The sequence below is a fragment of the Rhincodon typus genome, chromosome 11, assembly GCF_021869965.1.
Source record: "Rhincodon typus isolate 14 chromosome 11, sRhiTyp1.1, whole genome shotgun sequence".
Taxonomy (NCBI): Eukaryota; Metazoa; Chordata; class Chondrichthyes; order Orectolobiformes; family Rhincodontidae; genus Rhincodon; species Rhincodon typus.
The window spans coordinates 64,440,405-64,459,487 of NC_063342.1; the positions used below are offsets into that span (position 1 = coordinate 64,440,405).

Genomic DNA, 19,083 nt, shown 5'->3' on the forward strand with positions numbered 1-19,083 from the left:
GGTCCTCATCCATGTCTGACCAATTTACAGCACTGCTGCCTTCACCCCTTGCACTCATTCACAGAACAGGACCAAGGTTCTCAACATCCTCACTTTCCATCCCAACAGTCTTCATTTCAGAATGCCATTTCCACCACTTGTAGCAGGTTGCCACCATCAAATGCATCCTCCCTTTCCCTTCCCTCCACTATAAGCACTTCACAGGTACTGTTTGTTCCATTACATCCTGGGCCATTCCTCTATCATAGCCAAATCTTTCTATTCACTTTGCCAAGTCACCTTCCTGTGAAATTGCAAAAGGTCTAACATTTGGCCTTTTGCTTCTTCCCTCTTCAAGATTCAATACTCACTCATCTCAATCCACATGGACAAGGAGAACTACCATTTCGACTGGGACAACACCAAAATCCTGAGACAAGCGAGGCAGAGACAGGCATGAGAATTCCTAGAAGCCTGGCACTCCATGAAACATGCTATTAACAAACACGTTGAACGCGACCCCATATACATTCCACTATGAACGAAAACTGGAAGTGAGGCAATCCAGCTCAACGGACTCCAGAATTTAAAAACCAGGTGGGAAAACACACCAACGCTTCATTGGAGGCTGCACTGAGGATGTTACCCAGCATGGTAACAAAACGTCTGCGACACAAGAAACCAGCTTGGAGAGCCAATCAACCTCAACACCCACAACCCGAGCTACAAATATACTCCAAAACCTTACATCAAGGGACTACCTGATGATTCTTCAATCTTTGACACAGGCAAAAAACAAAGTTTAGTATAAATAGATGATGACAATGGTTGGGGTGTTGGGAGGGGAGAGTTGTGGGGATGCAGGAACGGGGCTGACTAGAAACAGTTGTGTATTGACGTTCTCAACAAAAATGTTTGTTTTTTTTTCTTTTCGTATACTTGTGTTACAGATTTAATACCAATGTTTACACTTGGTGAAGAAGATCTTTGAGATTATGCAGATTTTATTATATTTGGTGCGTTTTCCTATTTGAGGTATAGAATAGAATCATAGAATCCCTGCAGTGTGGTAACAGGCCTTGTGGCCCAACAAGTCCACGCCGAACCTCAGAGCATCCCACCCAGATTCATCCCCCTATAATCCACCTAATCTACACATCCCTATGGGCAATTTAGCCTGGCCAATTCACCTAACCTGCACATCTTTGGACTGTGGGAGGAAACCGGAGCACCTGAAGGAAACCCACGCAGACACGGGGAGAATGTGCAAACTCCACACAGACAGTTGCCCGAGGCTGGGATCAAACCCGGGTCCCTGGTGCTGTGAGGCAGCAGTGCTAACCACTGTGCTGCCCAATATCATAAAACTCTTGGCTGTGTTCCCCTATCATGTATACTTGTGAAATTTTAATTTCATTTTCTAATCCTTGTGTATTAGTTTTTAATTTTTCTGATGCTTGTATCTAACCTACTTGCTCTCATTCCAATGTATCTTTTTATTCAACCTTATGTTATTTAAGTCATAAGAATATTCATGAAATCTCTCAAGCAATTCCCTGTTCCATGAAGAAAGAAGTATTCTGGGTACATGTAGAAAATTTGCATTGATGTGGAGCTTGAACAGAGTTACGCATCCTCAGATGGTTGTTGGCAAAAAATGACATCTTAAGAAAGATATTAGGACAAGTAAGGTGAAGGAATTAAGTTCTGACTTGTCTTAATTGAGGAGCAATGAAGTTGCAGCTCGGGACGAAATTTTGAAACTCAGGGCCTTGATTTCTGAAGGCCCTGCTACCAATTGTGGGCTAAAGAAAATGGCGGATGTTCAAAGCACAAGAGGGGAAGCAACATCAAATTCTGGAGTCCTCTGAGATTTTTCAGGAGACTAAAGGTTACAGAGATAGAGAAGGGAAAACTCCTGGAGAACCAAAGTGCTGGGAGTCAAAGGCATGAGTTTCCAAAATAGAAAGTGCTGGAGAAACCCAGGTCTGGCAGCATCTATGGAAAGAGAAACCAATTTAACGTTTTAAGTTCATTATGACTCATCTTTGGAAGAGTGTTTATCTCTACAGGTGCTGCTAGATCTGCTGAATACCTTCAGCATTTTCTGTTTTTATTTCAGATCTCCTTTATCTAATGTACTTTGCTTCTATTACAATAGGTTCCCTTTTCTCGAAGTTCAACTGAGCAAAATTTTGATTTGTTTATGACTGGATATTGGGCAGGCAGGTTGATAGTGCTGAAGCAAAGGAGTGCTCAGGAGAGGTGATTCTGGCATAGAGCTAGTTGTCATCAGCATGCATGTGGAAACTGATGTAATTTGTTTGGAGGATGTTGCAGCTGCGGCAGAATTTAAAGAGAAATAGGAGGAAGCTGGGGGTAGCTCCTTGAAGCGATAACAGTTAAGTATGGCTACCAAAAGAGAAGTAGTAGGAGAATGTTAGCTGGATACAAATGGATATGTAAGAGTGAAGTTGCACATTGTTTGATCCACATTGTATAACGTAGAAGGGATGTTGGACTGATTTTTTTTTTAAAGTCTGCTAAGGAACTAAGAATGCGTTGGTAATGTTAATCACAGTCACAGTCATCTTGGATGAAATTTCCCCTTTCCATTACAATGTTTTCAGAAGAAAAGCAAATGGCATAAAAATAATACACCACCAATTCTTGTACATTATCACATTTTCACAGTTTGTGATTGAGCCCAATGATGACCATGAATCCATTGTCAATTGTCGGAAAAACTCATTTGGTTTACTAACGTCCTTTAGGGAAGGAAACTGCCATCCATACCTGGTCTGGCCTACATTTGACTCCAAACCCAGAGCAATGTGGTTGACTCTGAACTGCCCTCTGGGCAATTAGAGATGGACAATAAATAGCAGCCTAGCAAGCAATGCCCCCATCCTGTGAATGAATTAAACAAAAAATTCCGATAAAGCATATTTGTGGCAGTGTTATTGACTTGTTCCAGTAGCAATGTGTCCCCATTTCTTTTTGGATATCAACATCAGTTAGCTTGCAGATGAAATAGGAAGTTTAGAGATTAATGTCGTGATCTATATTGGAAAAATAAATAGGCCGTTGAGCCCCTAGAGTCTTTCCAACATTGCTTACATCATGGATTAATATCTCAACTCGATTGACCTACTGTTGCTTCTTTTCCCATGATGTCCTCACCCAACAAAATCTCTTGATCTGCGAGAGAACCTTTTGGATTATTCTCGAATTTTAAACTTCAATTTTTTGTTATAAAGAGGATATTTACATACAGAATTTAATGACTGTTTTTTGAGATGAATCTGAACAGTTGTTTTGTGAATGTAATTCTAAACTGGTGCCCACTAATTAAGACCCTGCAGAGAATGTAACAATCCAGCGTCCATTAATCAGAGAATGATGTTACATTGCCCTACTTATTCATTGAGGCAGTTGCGCTAAAAATACTGCCTTGGAAATAGAATTAACTTACATGTATTGCAATCTGACCAAGCAGTCCTTGAAGGAAGAGAAATTTGGAAGGTTTGTTAACCGTTGCATTGTGTATGTCAGTAACTTTGTTTGTAACTTGGACAGCTCATGATGGTGATTAAGCATTTAAGCTAAATTATGTTAATTTTATTTTTCATATTAATATGACATTGTGAATGCATCAGCTGCAGTTGAAAATAGATTAGGGTATCTTCAGGAAATTTCGTCGGGAATGTGACATTAAATAGATTCTCTTTACATAAAGATATTCTGATCAGATTAGCCTATCCATACTTTGAGCCAAATATGTGCAAATATTTAACAAAATCAGGAATGTGTAGTGGTTATTCACTAATTATTTCCAAAGGTTGGTACGCTGTCATTTTTTAACCACTTTGTAAGGTGAAAAAATCTATGAAGGTCTTTATTTATATTACTATTCCATCTTCTGAAAACTGGTAACTTATCTTAAGAAATGGATACGAGATTAAAAGAAAACACTACAATGAAGGATTCACAATAGCTAAGCGATAAGGATAACATTATGTCAGAACAAGGTTTGCAACTGCTTTTTAGTCTTTTCATTTTGTATATAACCTCTTAAATGTTTTTTTTCCAACCCTTCATTGACCTCCAACTGAATTAAGTTACTTTCTCACTTCGAACTCACTTGATGGGGAAAAAGTTGTCTTTAAAGGTTTATTTCTGTCCTGAAGTTAATGTAGGTCAGAATTTAATGGATAAAGCCAAGAGAAGCTAGATTAAATTGGATGGAAATAAAGTTAAATTGAAGGAGTGATGCTAGAAACTGTGACAGTTAGAATCTTGACCTTGGTCTGCTTTGTAGGTTAGTATGTACATTCCATAAATTTTAAAAAAATCTGACTTTGACTGCATAAAAGTATTTTTAGCATTCTAGTCCAACGTTGGAGCCCTAATAATTGATCTAGCGATATAGGAATTTTTTCCAAACCCAAAAGTGTCCAGCCGTTAATTTATTGTGCGGGTTATGTGAATATTTCTTGCTGGAAAATTGGAAAAGTGAGGAAGTAAAACAGAAATTACGACTGATGCCCTGTTTTTTAGTGTATATGGATCTTGGTGCCTCGACTTGCATTTGTTGCCTATTCTTAATTGCCCTTGATAAAGATGATGATAAGCTGTGTTCTTGATCTGCTGCAGCAAACCTGGTGTAGGAAAATCTAGAATTCTATTAGGAAGTTCCAGGATTTTGATCCAATGACAGGGAGGGAACAGTGTAGTAGTTCCAAGTCAGGATGGTGTGAATGGTATGTGGCTTAGACTCATGGAGATTTACAGCATGAAAACAGACCCTTCGGTCCAACTCCTCAGTGCTGACCGTATATCGTGTATAAACCTAGTCCTATTTGCCAGCATTTGGTCCATATCCTTCTAACCCCTTTCTATTCATATACCCATCCAGATGCCTTTTTAAATGTTGTGATCATACCAGCTTCCAGCCCTCCTCCTGGCAGCTCATTCCATACATGCACTGTCCTCTGCGTGAAAAAGTTGCCCCTTAGGTCTCTTTTATATCTTTCCCCTCTCACGTTAAACCTTTGCCCTCTAGTTTTGGACTCTGCCACTTTGTGGAAAACACCTTGCCTATTTACCCTATCCATGCCCCTCATCGTTTTATAAACCTCTATAGGTCACCCTCAACTTCCGACACTGCAGGAAAAATAGCCCCAGCCTGTTCAGCCTCTCCCTATAGCTCAAACCTTCCAGTCCTGGATCCATCCTTGTCAATCTTTTCTGAACACTTTCTAGTTTCACAGCATCCTTCCTATAGGAGGGAAACCAGACTGCACGCAATACTCTGAAAGTGGCCTAGCCAAAGTCCTTTCCAGCCAAAACATGACCTCCCAACTCCTATACTCAATGCACTGACCAATAAAGGCAAGCATACTAAATGCCGACTTCACTATCCTATCTATCTGTGATTCCACTTTCAAGGAACTATGAACCTGCATTCCAAGGTCTCTTTGTTCACAACACTCCCCAGGGCCTTACTGTTAAGTGTATAAGTCCTACCCTGATTTGCCTTTGCAAAATGAGCACCTCATATTTATCTTGATTGAGTTCTTTTGAAGAAGTAACAAAGAGGATTGATGAGGGCAGAGTGTTGGATGTCATCTATGGACTTCAGTAAGGTATTCGATAAGGTTCCTCATGGTAGACTGGCTAGTAAGGTTAGATTGCACAGAATACAGGGAGAACTTGCTATTTGGATACAGAACTGGCTCAAAGGTAGAAGACGGAGGGAGGTGATTGAGGGTTGCTTTTCAGACTGGAGGCCTGTGACCACCAGTGTGTCAAAAGGATCGATGCTGGGTCCATTGCTTTTTGTCATTTATATAAATGATATTTGGATGAGAACATAGGAGGTATGGTTGGTAAGTTTGCAGATGACCGCTAAATTGGAGGTGTAGTGGACAGTGAAGAGGGTTATCTCAGTACAATGGGTCTTTGATAAGATGGGCCAATGGGCCGAGGAGTGGCTTGGTGGGGATTTTGTCACTAGTAGTATACCCATGTATCTGCTGCCCTTGTCTTTCTAGGTGTTAGAGGTCACAGGTTTGGCTGGTGCTGTTGAACGAGCCTTGGTGCATTACTGCAGTGTATCATATGTATGGTTTACGTTGCTGTCAATCATGTTGGGAGTAGATGAGGTGCTGATCGAGGGGTTGGCAGCTGAAATGTGTGTTTAGAGTAAATTATAAAATTTTGAAATCGCAAGATCATGGGTAATCAACTGTGCAATTATGGGCTAAGTATCAATTGCATTTTTAAAAAGAAAAATCTTTGGAATCATTTTTAAAAATAGGGCCTTTGCAATTAAATTGTTCAAATTGAAGAAAATTTTAATTAACATGCTAGCAAGTTGCAGTATTCTCTGAAGCATTTGACCATAAAGGCCCTCCCTTGTGTTATAAGACAAAATTCATGTTCTTTTAGTAATGTTCTACAAAAGTCGTATTATTGTTTAGCTGCTAAATGTTTGATGCTTAAAATAATAAGACTAATGTACAAATGTAAGGTGTACTGTTGAAGTCGGTATCCTATTCATACTTAGTTCAGGAGTTATCAGCGTAAGACATGCATTTTTAATGTGTTTAGATGATGAAAAATATTGCATATGTATTTGCGCTAACAGATTTGATGTAAGCATGGGCCAAACAAAATTTAAGGTGCACTGCATATTAACTTGTGGCTGAGATAAATGTTTAAGTCTTTAGTAACTCTAAATAATGTTTTGTCTGCAACCTGGATGTAAATGATTTTTAAAAGCTTGTGCTTCAACTTAAACATTCTGTATCCAATTTTGTGGGGATTTCCCATTAAACATGATCCGTTTGTCAAGATTGAAATGGTGAGAAAAACCTGAAGAACCAGTGTATATGATGTATTTATTAAATTTATGATTGAACCTGAATAAATATGCTTTGCAGTACATGTGTAATATGGAGAGCACCTGTCTATTGTAAAATTGCTAGTTGTGTTTTTTCCTTCGATCTGCAGATAGCAGCGAAACATTCTGGTTGAAATTGTCCACATACTGAATTCTGCAGCTTCTACTAATTACTTGTAGGAATTTTGCGGTATTATGTGAACCTAGTCATATGACCATGAAATTATGGCCAGTGTGAACTGCTACCCTGTTGACATAAGTGGGAAGTTGTGAACCACATGGAAGATGTCAGGACTGATGGGGCTGCTTTTGTGTAAGCAGATGTAAAAGATATTGAGGCGACTGATTATATGGTATAGTTTCTTGGCTGAAAGACACAATTATACCAGATGCCTAAATTGGAGAAAATGCAAAGAACTGTATTTAACACAATTGTATGGTTTTAAAACTGAATCCCAAAGATAAAAAAAATTTCATGAACATCAAAATATGCCTTGTTTTATAAACAAATAGATCTTGATTTCCATGCCGCACGGGTCTCTGTTGGCTATGCCATATCAGAGGTGCAGTGAAGAAACTTCTACTTGGTGAAAAGGAATGAACATAATGAAGGACAAGTCTACCCTTATTGTTCGTAAATAATTTCTAGTAATATGAGGAGGAAATTACCTCCAGTGACATTGTCGTCATGGCACGGAACTATGTAATTACCAATAATTATGGATTATTTGAAATATCGTTGAATTTGTTCCAGACTTAGTTAAATAGATTTTTGATCGAGAATGATATGGAGGTAGACAGGAAAGTGGAGTTGAGAGCACAATTACATGAACCATGATCATACAAATGGCATAGTAGCTACGACTTCTGAGTCCTGTTCTTATTATAATGGCAGTGAAAGGAAAGCAAATAGTTAGTGGCCTCAATTTTGCAGTCAACAACCAAGCAAGAATGTTCTCTGCTGACTTTAAAGGCAGATGTCCACAAATATTTAGCAATCTCAGGTGGGAATTTGCTGTTTCTATTTAGCAGTCTAAATCTGGCGCCAAATTAAGGGCATGGCTTGGCTTGCAGCTGTACTTAAAATTGTTTTGGCAAAAAATTACTTGATGCTGCAAATACTGCTGTAGAACTCTCTAACGCCTGTCCACACATTCCAGGTACATGTCAGAAAAGCGATGGAGTACTTTGCATTTGGTTGGATGAGTGCAACTCCATCACCGCTCAAGAAGCTCAGCATCATCCCGCACAAAGTAGCCCACTTGATCCATTACCTAAAATGTTCATACCCTTCATCACCAATGCATGGTGGTAGTAGTGTGTACTGTTTCCAAGATACACTGCAAGAAATGCTGCACTGTGTGGCACTGTGGTTCAGTGGTTAGCACTGCTGCCTCACAGCACCAGGCTCCGGGTTTGATTCAAGCCTTGGGCAACTGTCTGTCAATTTGCACATTCTGCATGTCTGTGTGGGTTTCCTCTGGGTGCTCCGGCTTCCTCCCACAGTCCAAAAATGTGAAGCTTAGGTGGATTGGCCATGCTAGATTGCCCATTGGGTCCAGGAATATGCAAGTTAGGTGGGTTAGCCAGGGGAAATGCAGGGTTACTGGGATGGGGATGCAGTTGGGGGCTGGGGGAGATGGAGGTGTGGGTCTGGGTGGATGTTCTTCAGAGGGTCAGTGTGGAGTGGATGGGCCAAATGGCCTGTTTTCATACTATGGGGATTCTCTAACTGATTAAGATGCCTTTGTCGGCAGCTTCAGTATGTTTTACTGCTACCACCTCGAAGCATTAAGACAGCAATATGAATAGGAGCATTACCACCTGCAAGTCTCCTCCAAGCCATACATCATCCTGACTTGGGACTACACAGCCATTCCTTCATCGTCAGTAGGTTAAAATCCTGGAACTCCCCACCCAACAGCACAGTTAGTATCACTTAACCCTCTGGACTTTAGCAGTTTCAGGAAGTCATCACACCAATATCACCTTGATAACATGTGGAGATGGGCATTAAATGCTGGCCTAGCCAGTGACAGCCACGTCCATGAAGGAATAAGGCAAAAGTCATGAATTGGATAAATGTTGGATGTAACAGTAAATGCAACCACTTTGATAAATCTTTAGAAAAAACACTTCATAGTATTTTTGGAAAATGCATGCGCGGCATGATATGTTACATGGTCAAATGTCTAGCCTTTAGAAGTGTGTTGTGGACATCTGTGCCAGTGGGTGCTCACAGTGTCTTCCTCCTGTGCCTGGCAACAAAGCCATTCATAATGAAGAAGAGTACCATGATGGAAAACTAATAGATTCTTCCATTCTTACTGGACTAGTTAATTGTCTTCTCTGCCCTGTCCCCTTCCTTGTTTCACTTGGAATTCCTGGATTAGACTGATGCCGAATGGTTGTGAACTCAATTGGTCTGAATCATCATTTCATGAAAAAGAAATAATGCTGGGTTATGATTAAGTGTCTTTTACATGTTAATTTGACCATCTTTATGGCTTCTGGAATGTGAAAATAAATCTGTCATGTTTTCAATGGCTACTTTTGCCACCTTGAGAAATCCTTTGTGTCAATTCATCCAAATGTACTTGCAGTACCAACTGAAGTTCAATAAATAAAAGCTCCTGGATGAATGCCAATGTATTTTCTGGCAATGATCCCTTTTCAGATGGTATTATGGGTTTAATGTGTAACTTTGGGGGCTAATCATCACTTTTAGAAAATGTCTCTTCCCATTCCCATAAGCCCACATCCCTCGTGCTAGAACTTGCTGGAGCATGCCCTTGAAGCAATGCTAAAATTGTTGAATGTTATTGGATTTTGAGGAATGTCAAGTTATTTTTGTTTAAAGGTTATGGAAGGGTTTATGAAAATTCACTTTTCTCCATTGAGTATAAAGACTATTTTGAGAATGTAAGGATTAGGGAATATTTCCTTGTTTCAGCTGCAGGGTCTTGAGGTAACTTAAGAATTTTAGCATGCATATTGAATAGAATGTGTACTATCCACATTGTCTAAATACAATTTGGAATGTGATCATGTCTCTGAAATATGATTAGTAAAAGTAAGCTTTTCACTTCCAAATAAGATTTTGTGCCTGAAGATCGCTTCAGAGTTGGTAATTACAAACACTGTCTTTCTTCCAGATGGGTTTTCATTGTGACTAGACTATGACGAATATGAAGGATGTGAATTTGATTTGTTGGACTTCGTGGCTTTATGGACACTGCACGATACATGCCTGCAGCAAGTTACACTTAAAAGTCCACAACTACGATATCATTTGGGATCATACTTATCACAGAAATTTGTCTTCATGAAGATTCCTGACCTTGGTGATGTAATGAATAAATTTGAAGTCCTTGGAATTGTAGGTGAAGGTACGTTTGGGAGTTTTGACTGACGTGAACAAGTGTTTGTTTTGATATAACTTTCTCCAGATAAACACATTCTACCTGAATTTAATGGTAGTGTAATGGCAAAGGTACACTCTGTGTCTTTTGTGTCAAGGAGGAGATAGAGTTATTGGCAACACTATAAATAGATGATTTTTCACTACCCTGTTGTTGGCTTTGCAAAAATCAGAGTTCAAGCCCCAGAGCTTTGTGATATTGTTGCATTTGTGATTTTAAAATAGATGAAATAAAAAATGTAAAAAGAAGGTTAATTTTAAAGCTTTTGAGATGATTTGTCGCTCAGGTTGTGGATGAGGTTGCTCGCCGAGCCGGTGTGTTTGTAGATGTTTCGTCACACTGCTAGGTAACATCGTCAGTGTGCCTCCGGTGAAGCGCTTGCGTTTGCGTTCTGTCCCATTTGTAATTTATAAGCCGTGGTTGGCATCACTTCTGGTTCTGTTTTCTGTATGTCGGGTCCAGTTCAGTGTGTTTGTTGATGGAGTTCCGGTTGGAATGCCAGGCCTCCAGGAATTCCCTGGTGTGTCTCTGGCTTGTGCTATTATGCATGTGTTGTCTCAGTCAAATTCATGTCCTTCTTTGTCTGTGTGTATTGAGACCAGTGAGAATTGGTAGTGTCTCTTGGGGCTAGTTGGTGTTTGTGTCTCCTTATTGTCAGTTTTCTTCCAGTTTGGCCTGTGTAATATTTCTCAGTCCTTGCATGGTATTTTGTATATGTTAGTTTTATTGGTTGTGGGTGTGGGATCCTTTACGTTCATCAGTAGCTGTCGCAGGGTGGTTGTTGGTTTGTGGGAAACCCTGATACCTTGAGGTCTGAGTAGTCTTGTGGTCATCTCTAATATGTCTCTGATGTACGGTAGGGTGACTCGTGTGTCTGGCCATGTTGTGTCATCTTGTGGTCTGTCGTGGAGGTAATGGCGGATTGTGCTTTCAATGTATTCAGACATGTGATTTCACGCCTCCAGCAGGAGGCTCTTGAACTTAGCCATATGGGTTTGCTAGGTGCTGTTTCCTAGAAAGTTGTTTGGTACCAACTTTGTGTTGTTTCAATGCAGTTCAAGAAATGACTGAGATTGTGAAAGAAATTTTGTCGTGCCGATTAATTGATTTAATTGTCCTTACTTCAGGAAGCTAACAATGTGATGAGCAACCCACTGGTTACAAATTTATATTCTGTATTTTTGCAAGAATTGACAAAGCAATTCAATGTGTTTTAACATTTTATTTTACTCCTGTCATTTCACCCTGCAAACACCACAAGTTTACCCATTAAAAACCTGAACCATATAAACAAGGTATGTCTGAAGCCAAATCGTGCCATCTGTGGTTGTTAAATGAACTTAACCAAGGCAAGAATTAAGCATAGTGCCTCTGAAATAGCCAAGCATACACCAGCCAGGGTTCTACACCTGCACAGTACAGGTGATCCAACTAGGAACATGTATATTGACATCACAATTAGCCTCACTTGTAATGCTGCATGAGATTAGAGTGCCTACTGTTACTTGCCAGGTGTACAAAGCTACCTGAGTTATATACTGGAATGTGATCAGTGTCACTGGAATTGGAACCTGTCAATGAAGAAGCTTTTGGCTGAAAAGGGAGGGAATGGGGAAGAGGAATGTTTAAGTGTATGATTTCAAAACTGTAAGGTATAATTTGTTTTCTTATTTTGCAGGAGCCTATGGGGTGGTACTAAAATGCAGGCACAAGGTTAGTAGATTATTCAAGTCATGATTCTTTGGGAAAAGAAATTACAGCCAGTAGAATTCAGAATTTACATTTTATTGGTATAATTCATTGAATAATAATGTAATTGTATTGATCAGTATACAGAGGTGGTCTTAATGTACCAAATGATCGAGTTCTGTTTAATCTTAAGGTAATATTTAACTTGAATATTTCAGATTAAAGTGAAATTGCTTATTCAAGCCAGGAAATTTTGGTGCACAAAATGAAAGTGAGTCAAAATCTTTTGCATTTTTTGGGTAGAGCAGTTTACAGAAGGAAGAAAATAAATTGAGCTAAACTTTGTAATCAAGGAATTACAAATTGAAAACTTCTTTGTTAGTTGTTACTTGTATTATTTAAATATTTTGTTAAATCACCAAATCACTACGAAGGTTATTTTTATAAATTTCATTTGTCAAGATGGAGACTTGGTAGCTATTTGGTCACCTCTGCAATTATTACACCTTTCCAGTGAAGTAACTGAAAGGGAGCACTTTTAGAGGACAGAAGAATTGGAAATATTGTGATTTTCTTAGTGAGATTGTCTCAGCAGTGTATCAACCATATACTGATTCCAACCTGTCATAACAATAGATTGTATAAGAATAGTTTAGTATAATTTGTCCTCTTAATTTTAAGCCACATTGACCTTAAACCCAGATCATGAAACATGTCAACTTGATGAGCCTGTTCTGTAAATTGGTACTATTTTCTTTCTTGAGCAACTTGGCAAATATAGACCTGCTATTTCATACAGTACTGTATGATAGCACTAACAGGATGGAGTTTGGGCGGGGGCACCCTGAGAATTTTTATGCTGAGTCAATCTTTATGTCAGTTTACTTAAGCTCCAGTTCTGCTTTGCATCTAATGAAATCATACTGAATCTGCTCACTGCATATGACATGGATCGTGAGACCCATGAGAAAGGACACGTTCTTCCGAGGGCTGTCAAGAATTTGAATTGTTTCTGATTAAGTGTCATTACTGGTGAATTTTGCCATTTGCAGTCTTGGTCGTCCTGCTAAAGTAGAAGTATCCTACAGTTCGTGTAAACATTTGGTCTGCACTCATTTCTGTGGCAGAGCTGCTGATGTTAGCACCTCATTTAGATGATGGCCATTGCTACAGTTTTTATCTTTGTATATTTTGAGGGTTTCTGCACAAACCAATGTAAAGTTTGGAAGCATTTTCTCTTCCTCATACTTAAGAGACATGGCTTTGGATGTGCTTTTTTAAAGAAAACTGCATTTGCTTGAAATCTGAAATAAAACTAACTGTATAGAAGCACTTTTGAGGCAGGAAGATACTGAGGAGTTAATGTTTCAGGCGCAGACTCTTCATTAGAACTGGAAGGTATTGCAGAGGAACTAAAACAGGAGAAGTACGCACGAAAGATGCAATTGAATGACCTACAAAGTGCTTAAAGGGAAGTCGGTATTAGTTAGGTTGTAAAAATAATAGTTCAAGATAATAGGAGAGAAATCGAAGTGAGGTTTCTGACACTGATGGACAGAATTTCTGGGTGATTTAAAAGGGAGGGTGGTAAAGAAGAGTAGAAATGGAGGCATGAGAAACAACCGGCAGCGTACTCCAGTGTCTGAGAAGCGTGGGAGAAGAAATAAAGTGTTTGGCTCAGAGATGAATGTTACCACATCAGCTTTGTTTTTGCTGGAGCTCACCACCCAAGCATCCAAGTATGTCATTCACTTTCTTTTCTTCTGCAAACCAAGTAAAAAGAAGAAAAGGAACTGTGCAGCTAAGATCTGAGGCCATTGAGGTCCGTTTTAGATTCATGGAGTGATACAGCGTGGAAACAAGCCCTTTGACCCAATGCTGACCATGGTGCCCACTCACCTAGTTCCAATTGGCCATATTTGATCCATATCCCTCTAAACCCTTCTCATCCATATACCTATCCAAATGTTTTTTAAATATTGCTGTTGTACCTGCCTCAACCGCTTTCTCCGTCGGCCCATTCCATATACGCACACTCTCTGTGTGAAGATGATGTCCCTCAGGTCCTCCTTAAATCTATCCCCTCTAACCTTAAACCTATACCCTTTAGTTTTCAATTCCCCATCCCTTGGACAAAGACTATATGCATTCATCCTATCTGTGCCCCTCATGATTTTATACACCTCAATAAGGTAACTCCTCATTCTCCTACATTCCAAGGAATAAAGTCCTATCCTGGCCAACCTCTCCCTATAACTCAGGCCTACTAGTGCTGGCAACATCCTCGTAAATCTTCTTCGCACACTTTCCGGTTCAACTATGTCTTTCCTATAACAGGGTGACCAAAACTTAATACTCCAAGTGCAGCCTCACCAATGACTTATACAACCGTAACATAACATCCCAGCTCCTGTACTGAGTGCCTTGACCGATGAAGGCCAGCATGCTAAATGTGTTCTTCACCACCCTGTCCACCTGTGATGACGCTTTTAACGCACTATGTAGTTGTACTCCTAGGTCCCTCTGTTCCACAACACTCCTCAGGACCTCACCATTTACTGCACAAGTCCTACCTTGGTTTGACTTTCCAAAATGCATTACGTCACACTTAACTGTATTGAATTGCATTTACCAATCCTCAGCCCACTTCCCATCTGATCAAGGTCCCTTTGTAATTTTTGATAGCCATCTTTGCTATCAATGATACCTCCTAATATTATATCATCCACAAACTTACTAATCATACCATGTACATTCACGTCCAGATCGTTTATGTAAATAACACATAAAGGTCCTAGCACTGACCCCTGTGGCACAACACTAGTCACAGGCCTCCAGTCTGAGAAACAACCTATCATCAAGCCAATTTTGAATCCAGTTAGCTAGCTTCCCCTGGATCACATGCGACCTAACTTTCATGTTAAAGGCCTCAGTAAAGCCCATATAGACAACATCCACTGGCCTACCCTCATCCATCCTCTTGGTTACCTCTTTGAAAAACCATAAAAGATTTGTCAGACATAACTTCCTGCACACAAATCCACACTGACTATTCCTAATCAGACCTTGACTATCCCAATGTTGATTGATCCCGTCCCTCAGTATCCTCTCCAATAACTTGCCTACCACTGATGTCGGGCTCACTGGCCTGTAGTACCCTGGCTTGTCTTTGCTACCTTTCTTAAACAATGGAACAACGTTAGCCACCTTCCAGTCTTCTGGAATTTCACCAGTGGCTAAAGATGCAGCAAAAATCTCTGCAAGGGCCTCTGAAATTTCTTCCCTGGCCTCCCACAACTTCCAGGATGGACTTGATCAGGCCCAGGGGATTTATCCACTTTAATGCACTTTAAGGCTGCAAATACTTCCTGTCCAGTAATGTGCATGCAGTCCAAAACATCTCCACTTGTTTCCCTTGTTTCCTTAGCATCCATGATTCTCCCCTGAATAAACACTGAGGAGAAATATTCATAAAAAATCTCCCGTAGCTCTACATGTAGAAGGCCACGCTGATCTTTAAGAGGACCTATTCTCTCCCTAGCCACCCTTTTACTCTTAATATAGCTATAAAACCTCCAGGGATTATCTTTAGCCTTATCTGCCAGATCAATCTCCAACCCTCTTCTCTTCTGATTTCCTCCTTAAACCTGCTCCCGCACTACTTATAGTCATCTAGGGATTCAATTGAGCCCAGTAGCTTAAACCCAATGTATGCTGCCTTCTTTTTCCTGACTAGAGCCTCAAAATCCCTCGTCAGCCAGGGATCCCTTCACCCTAACAGGGACATACTGTCCCTGGACTCTTGATATCACACTTCTAAAAGCCTCCCATTTGCCAGTTGTTCCTTTTCCTTCAAACAGACTCACCCAATTGACCTCTGCTGGATCCTGCCTAATGTCCCCAAAATTGGCCCTGCTCCAGTTGAGCACCTTAACATGTGGATCTGTCCTATCTTTTTCCATAACTGTATGTTAAAACTAAGTGTGTTATGGTCACTGGACCCAAAGTGCTCTCTGACTGACACATCAGTCACTTGCCCAACCTTGTTTCCTAAGAGGAGGGCCACTGTTGCACCTTCCTGAGTAGGACCCTGTACACAGATATAGGAAACTTTCTTGGATACATTTGACAAATTCCACCCCATCTAGGCCTCTTACACTCTGGTGGCCCAGTCAATACAGGGGAAATTAAAATCTCCTACCAATACTACCCTATTCTTCCTATGGGTATCTGCACTGTCTACATATCTGCCCCTCCAGTACACGCTGTCTATTTGGGGGTTGAAAATACAAAGCCAACAGAGTGATCATCCCCTTTCATGTTTCTAAATTCTAACCATATGGCCATGTCTGGCAAGAGGAGCATGCCACTGCCCTAACTGCCATCCCCTCTGCCTTCAGGCTAGACAGAAAGAAAGTAGGGTTGAAGAGCCCTTACCTGTTCTTAGCTATACCCCTGCTCAGCCTCCTCACGCTAAAATCTCTCAAGCAAAGGTGTCAGCACTTCTAATCTAACACTGGCCCACTCCCTTAATGGCTGTCCCCGTGTACACCTTTACGTTGCTAATAAAAGGGGGTGCAGAAATACTTTATTCAAAGGCAGAATGCTGTTTCTTTCCATCTAATGTGTGAAATGACCATTTATTTACTTAGAAGTGGAGAATTGTAGGATATTTGTAACTGAACTTTGGTACATGTTTGAAAAGAAAAGACTTCTATATGCAATGAGGGGATCACTTGTATGTCCAGCATGTATTGCCAGTCCTTCATTACTTAGGGATGAGCTCCTGTCTTGAATTAGAACGATGAATATGGCGTTGGGTAAGGAGTTTTAGTGCTTTGGAATGAGGCATCAATAAGGCCAGGATATGCTGGTGGGAAAAGGAGTGGATACCTAGTGTCATGATGGGGTACCAATCAAGTGACTACCTTTCTCTAGGTGGTATTTGACAAACATCATATGTAAGATGGCAGGCTTTGAAGTAATAAAGCAAGAGTGTTCTTTGATAAACAGATGCAGGACAGGCCAGGATCCCTGCATGGTGAAACATTACGGATGGGTCTCAGTGCAAATCCTTCCTGAAGTTGGGGAGAGACACAAACAATGCTGCACGTTACTGAGTATTCTTTCTATAGACAGTGTTGACCGAATCACCTTAACCTCACCAAATGAGGTGGCTAATCCTTCACTCTGGGAATCTGCATTTGCTAAATGAGGGATGACCACGAACTCATGATTGCAAGTTAGACATTGAGAATATCCACCTGCAATTAGCACATACTGTCTTCCCTCATTTGCGCAATCTGTACTGCTCCACATAGAATAGCACATGTAGGAATGCTGAAGGTAGGAAGGGCACAGAATATAAGTAGCTGAGGGAACTTCAGAATTCATCACAATGGTATTTGCACCACTGACTCAAGTCTCGGACGGTTCAAAGACACAGCTGTCACAATAGGCTTTGGGCAGTTGAGAAATGCTGGTGAACAAAGTAATAGGTGAAGGACACTTCATGAGTGTCTATTCTCAGTGATGATAGAGCTCAGGATGTGAGTACAAAAGACCCGGCTAAGCATTTATGATTAACTTGCACCAATAATGCTGAATGCAGACTGCTAGGTTGATTCCGGAGTTGAGGGGGTTGGCTTATGAGGAGAGACTGAGTAGATTGGAATTATATTCATTGGAATTCAGAAGATTGAGGGGGGATCTTATAGAAACATATAAAATTATGAAGGGAATAGATAAGATAGAAGTAGAGAGGAAGTTTCCACTAGCAGGTGAAGCTAGGACAAGAGGGCATAGCCTCAAGATTAGAGGGAGCAGATTTAGGACTGAACTGAGATGGAATTTCTTCACCCAGAGGGTTGTTAATCTATGGAATTCCTTGCCCAGTGAAGTAGTTGACGCTACTTCAGTAAACGCTTTTTAAAAAAAAAAGGTAGATTTTTTTTTGAACAATAAAGGAATTAAGGGATATGGTGAGAACGCGGGTAAGTGGATCTGAGTCCACGAAAGGATCAGCCATGATCTTATTGAATGGCGGAGCAAGCTCGAAGGGCCAGATGGCCTACTCCTGCTCCTAGTTCTTGTGTTCTTGTGTTCTTCTCAGTATTTTTGAGTTAAGTGCTTGTGCTCCAGCAGTAGGAATGTCAAACAGCTTAACTCAGGACTAAAGTTACATCACTGTAATCTACCTGACAATACAAAATTGCCCAGGCATGTCTGAGAAATATAAGAGCCAGGAGTAGGCTATTCAACCTTGAGTCTGCTTCACAATTCCAGATCATGGCTGACCATCACCCTCAAAGTCACATTACTGCATTAATCCTTTTTGCCTTGTTATTAGTAACTAGAAATTTATCACAATCTGTCTTCATCTTATTTTAATTGAGCTTCCACAACTCTTCCAGGTCGAGAATTCCAAACCTTCACCACCCATGGTGAAGAAGTGCCTTCTCATTTCTAAATAAATGGCTGATCTTTTATTTTAAGACTTCGTTCATTGGTTCTAGACCCCACATCCAGGGAAATATCATTTATGTCTCTATTGTCTGACCCTTAAGAATTTTTAAATTGTTTTGAGAGTGTTTCTATCTCTTCTAAATTCCAAAGTATATAGGTACAATCTCCTTAACCTCTCCTGATAGGTTAGTCCCAGGTGCCCAGGAATCAGTCAGATGAACCTCCAGTACATTGTGTGAACAGAAAGTCCTTGGGTAAGAGGACCAGAACTGCCAACAGTATTCAAGGAACAGTTGAACCACGGTCTAGAAAATGGAAGCAAAATTTCTTTGCTCGCTACTCAAATCTCCTTGAGATCAAGGGAAATATAATGTTGCCTTTTGAATTTTTTCTTGCAGCTGCATGCTAGCTTTCAGTTTCTTTTGAAAAAATATATCAAGGTTCATTCAGAAACCAACAATTTTTATTTTCTGAGATAGTAGGTACTGCAGATGCTGGAGAATCTGAGATAACAAGGTGTAGAGCTGGATGAACACAGCAGGCCAAGCAGCATCAGAGGAGCAGGAAAGCTGACGTTTCGGGCCTAGACCCTTCTTCAGAAAATTTTCTGAAGAAGGGTCT

The 19,083-nt window shown here is 40.3% G+C and overlaps 1 protein-coding gene across 3 annotated transcripts in view; it reads left to right on the forward strand.

Moving 5' to 3' along the window:
* LOC109930520 (cyclin-dependent kinase-like 5) overlaps nt 1-19,083 on the forward strand; it is a 104,913-nt gene that overhangs the window by 6,507 nt on the left and 79,323 nt on the right. For 2 of the 3 annotated variants that reach the window (XM_048602707.1, XM_048602708.1), the window contains exons 2-3: nt 10,042-10,275; nt 11,987-12,021. In XM_048602707.1, the coding sequence (XP_048458664.1) occupies nt 10,212-10,275; nt 11,987-12,021 (99 nt within the window). In that variant the 5' untranslated portion in view covers nt 10,042-10,211. Of the gene's footprint in view, nt 1-10,041; nt 10,276-11,986; nt 12,022-12,215; nt 12,269-19,083 lie in introns of those variants that run through there. The other variant, XM_048602709.1, reaches the window with a different exon arrangement.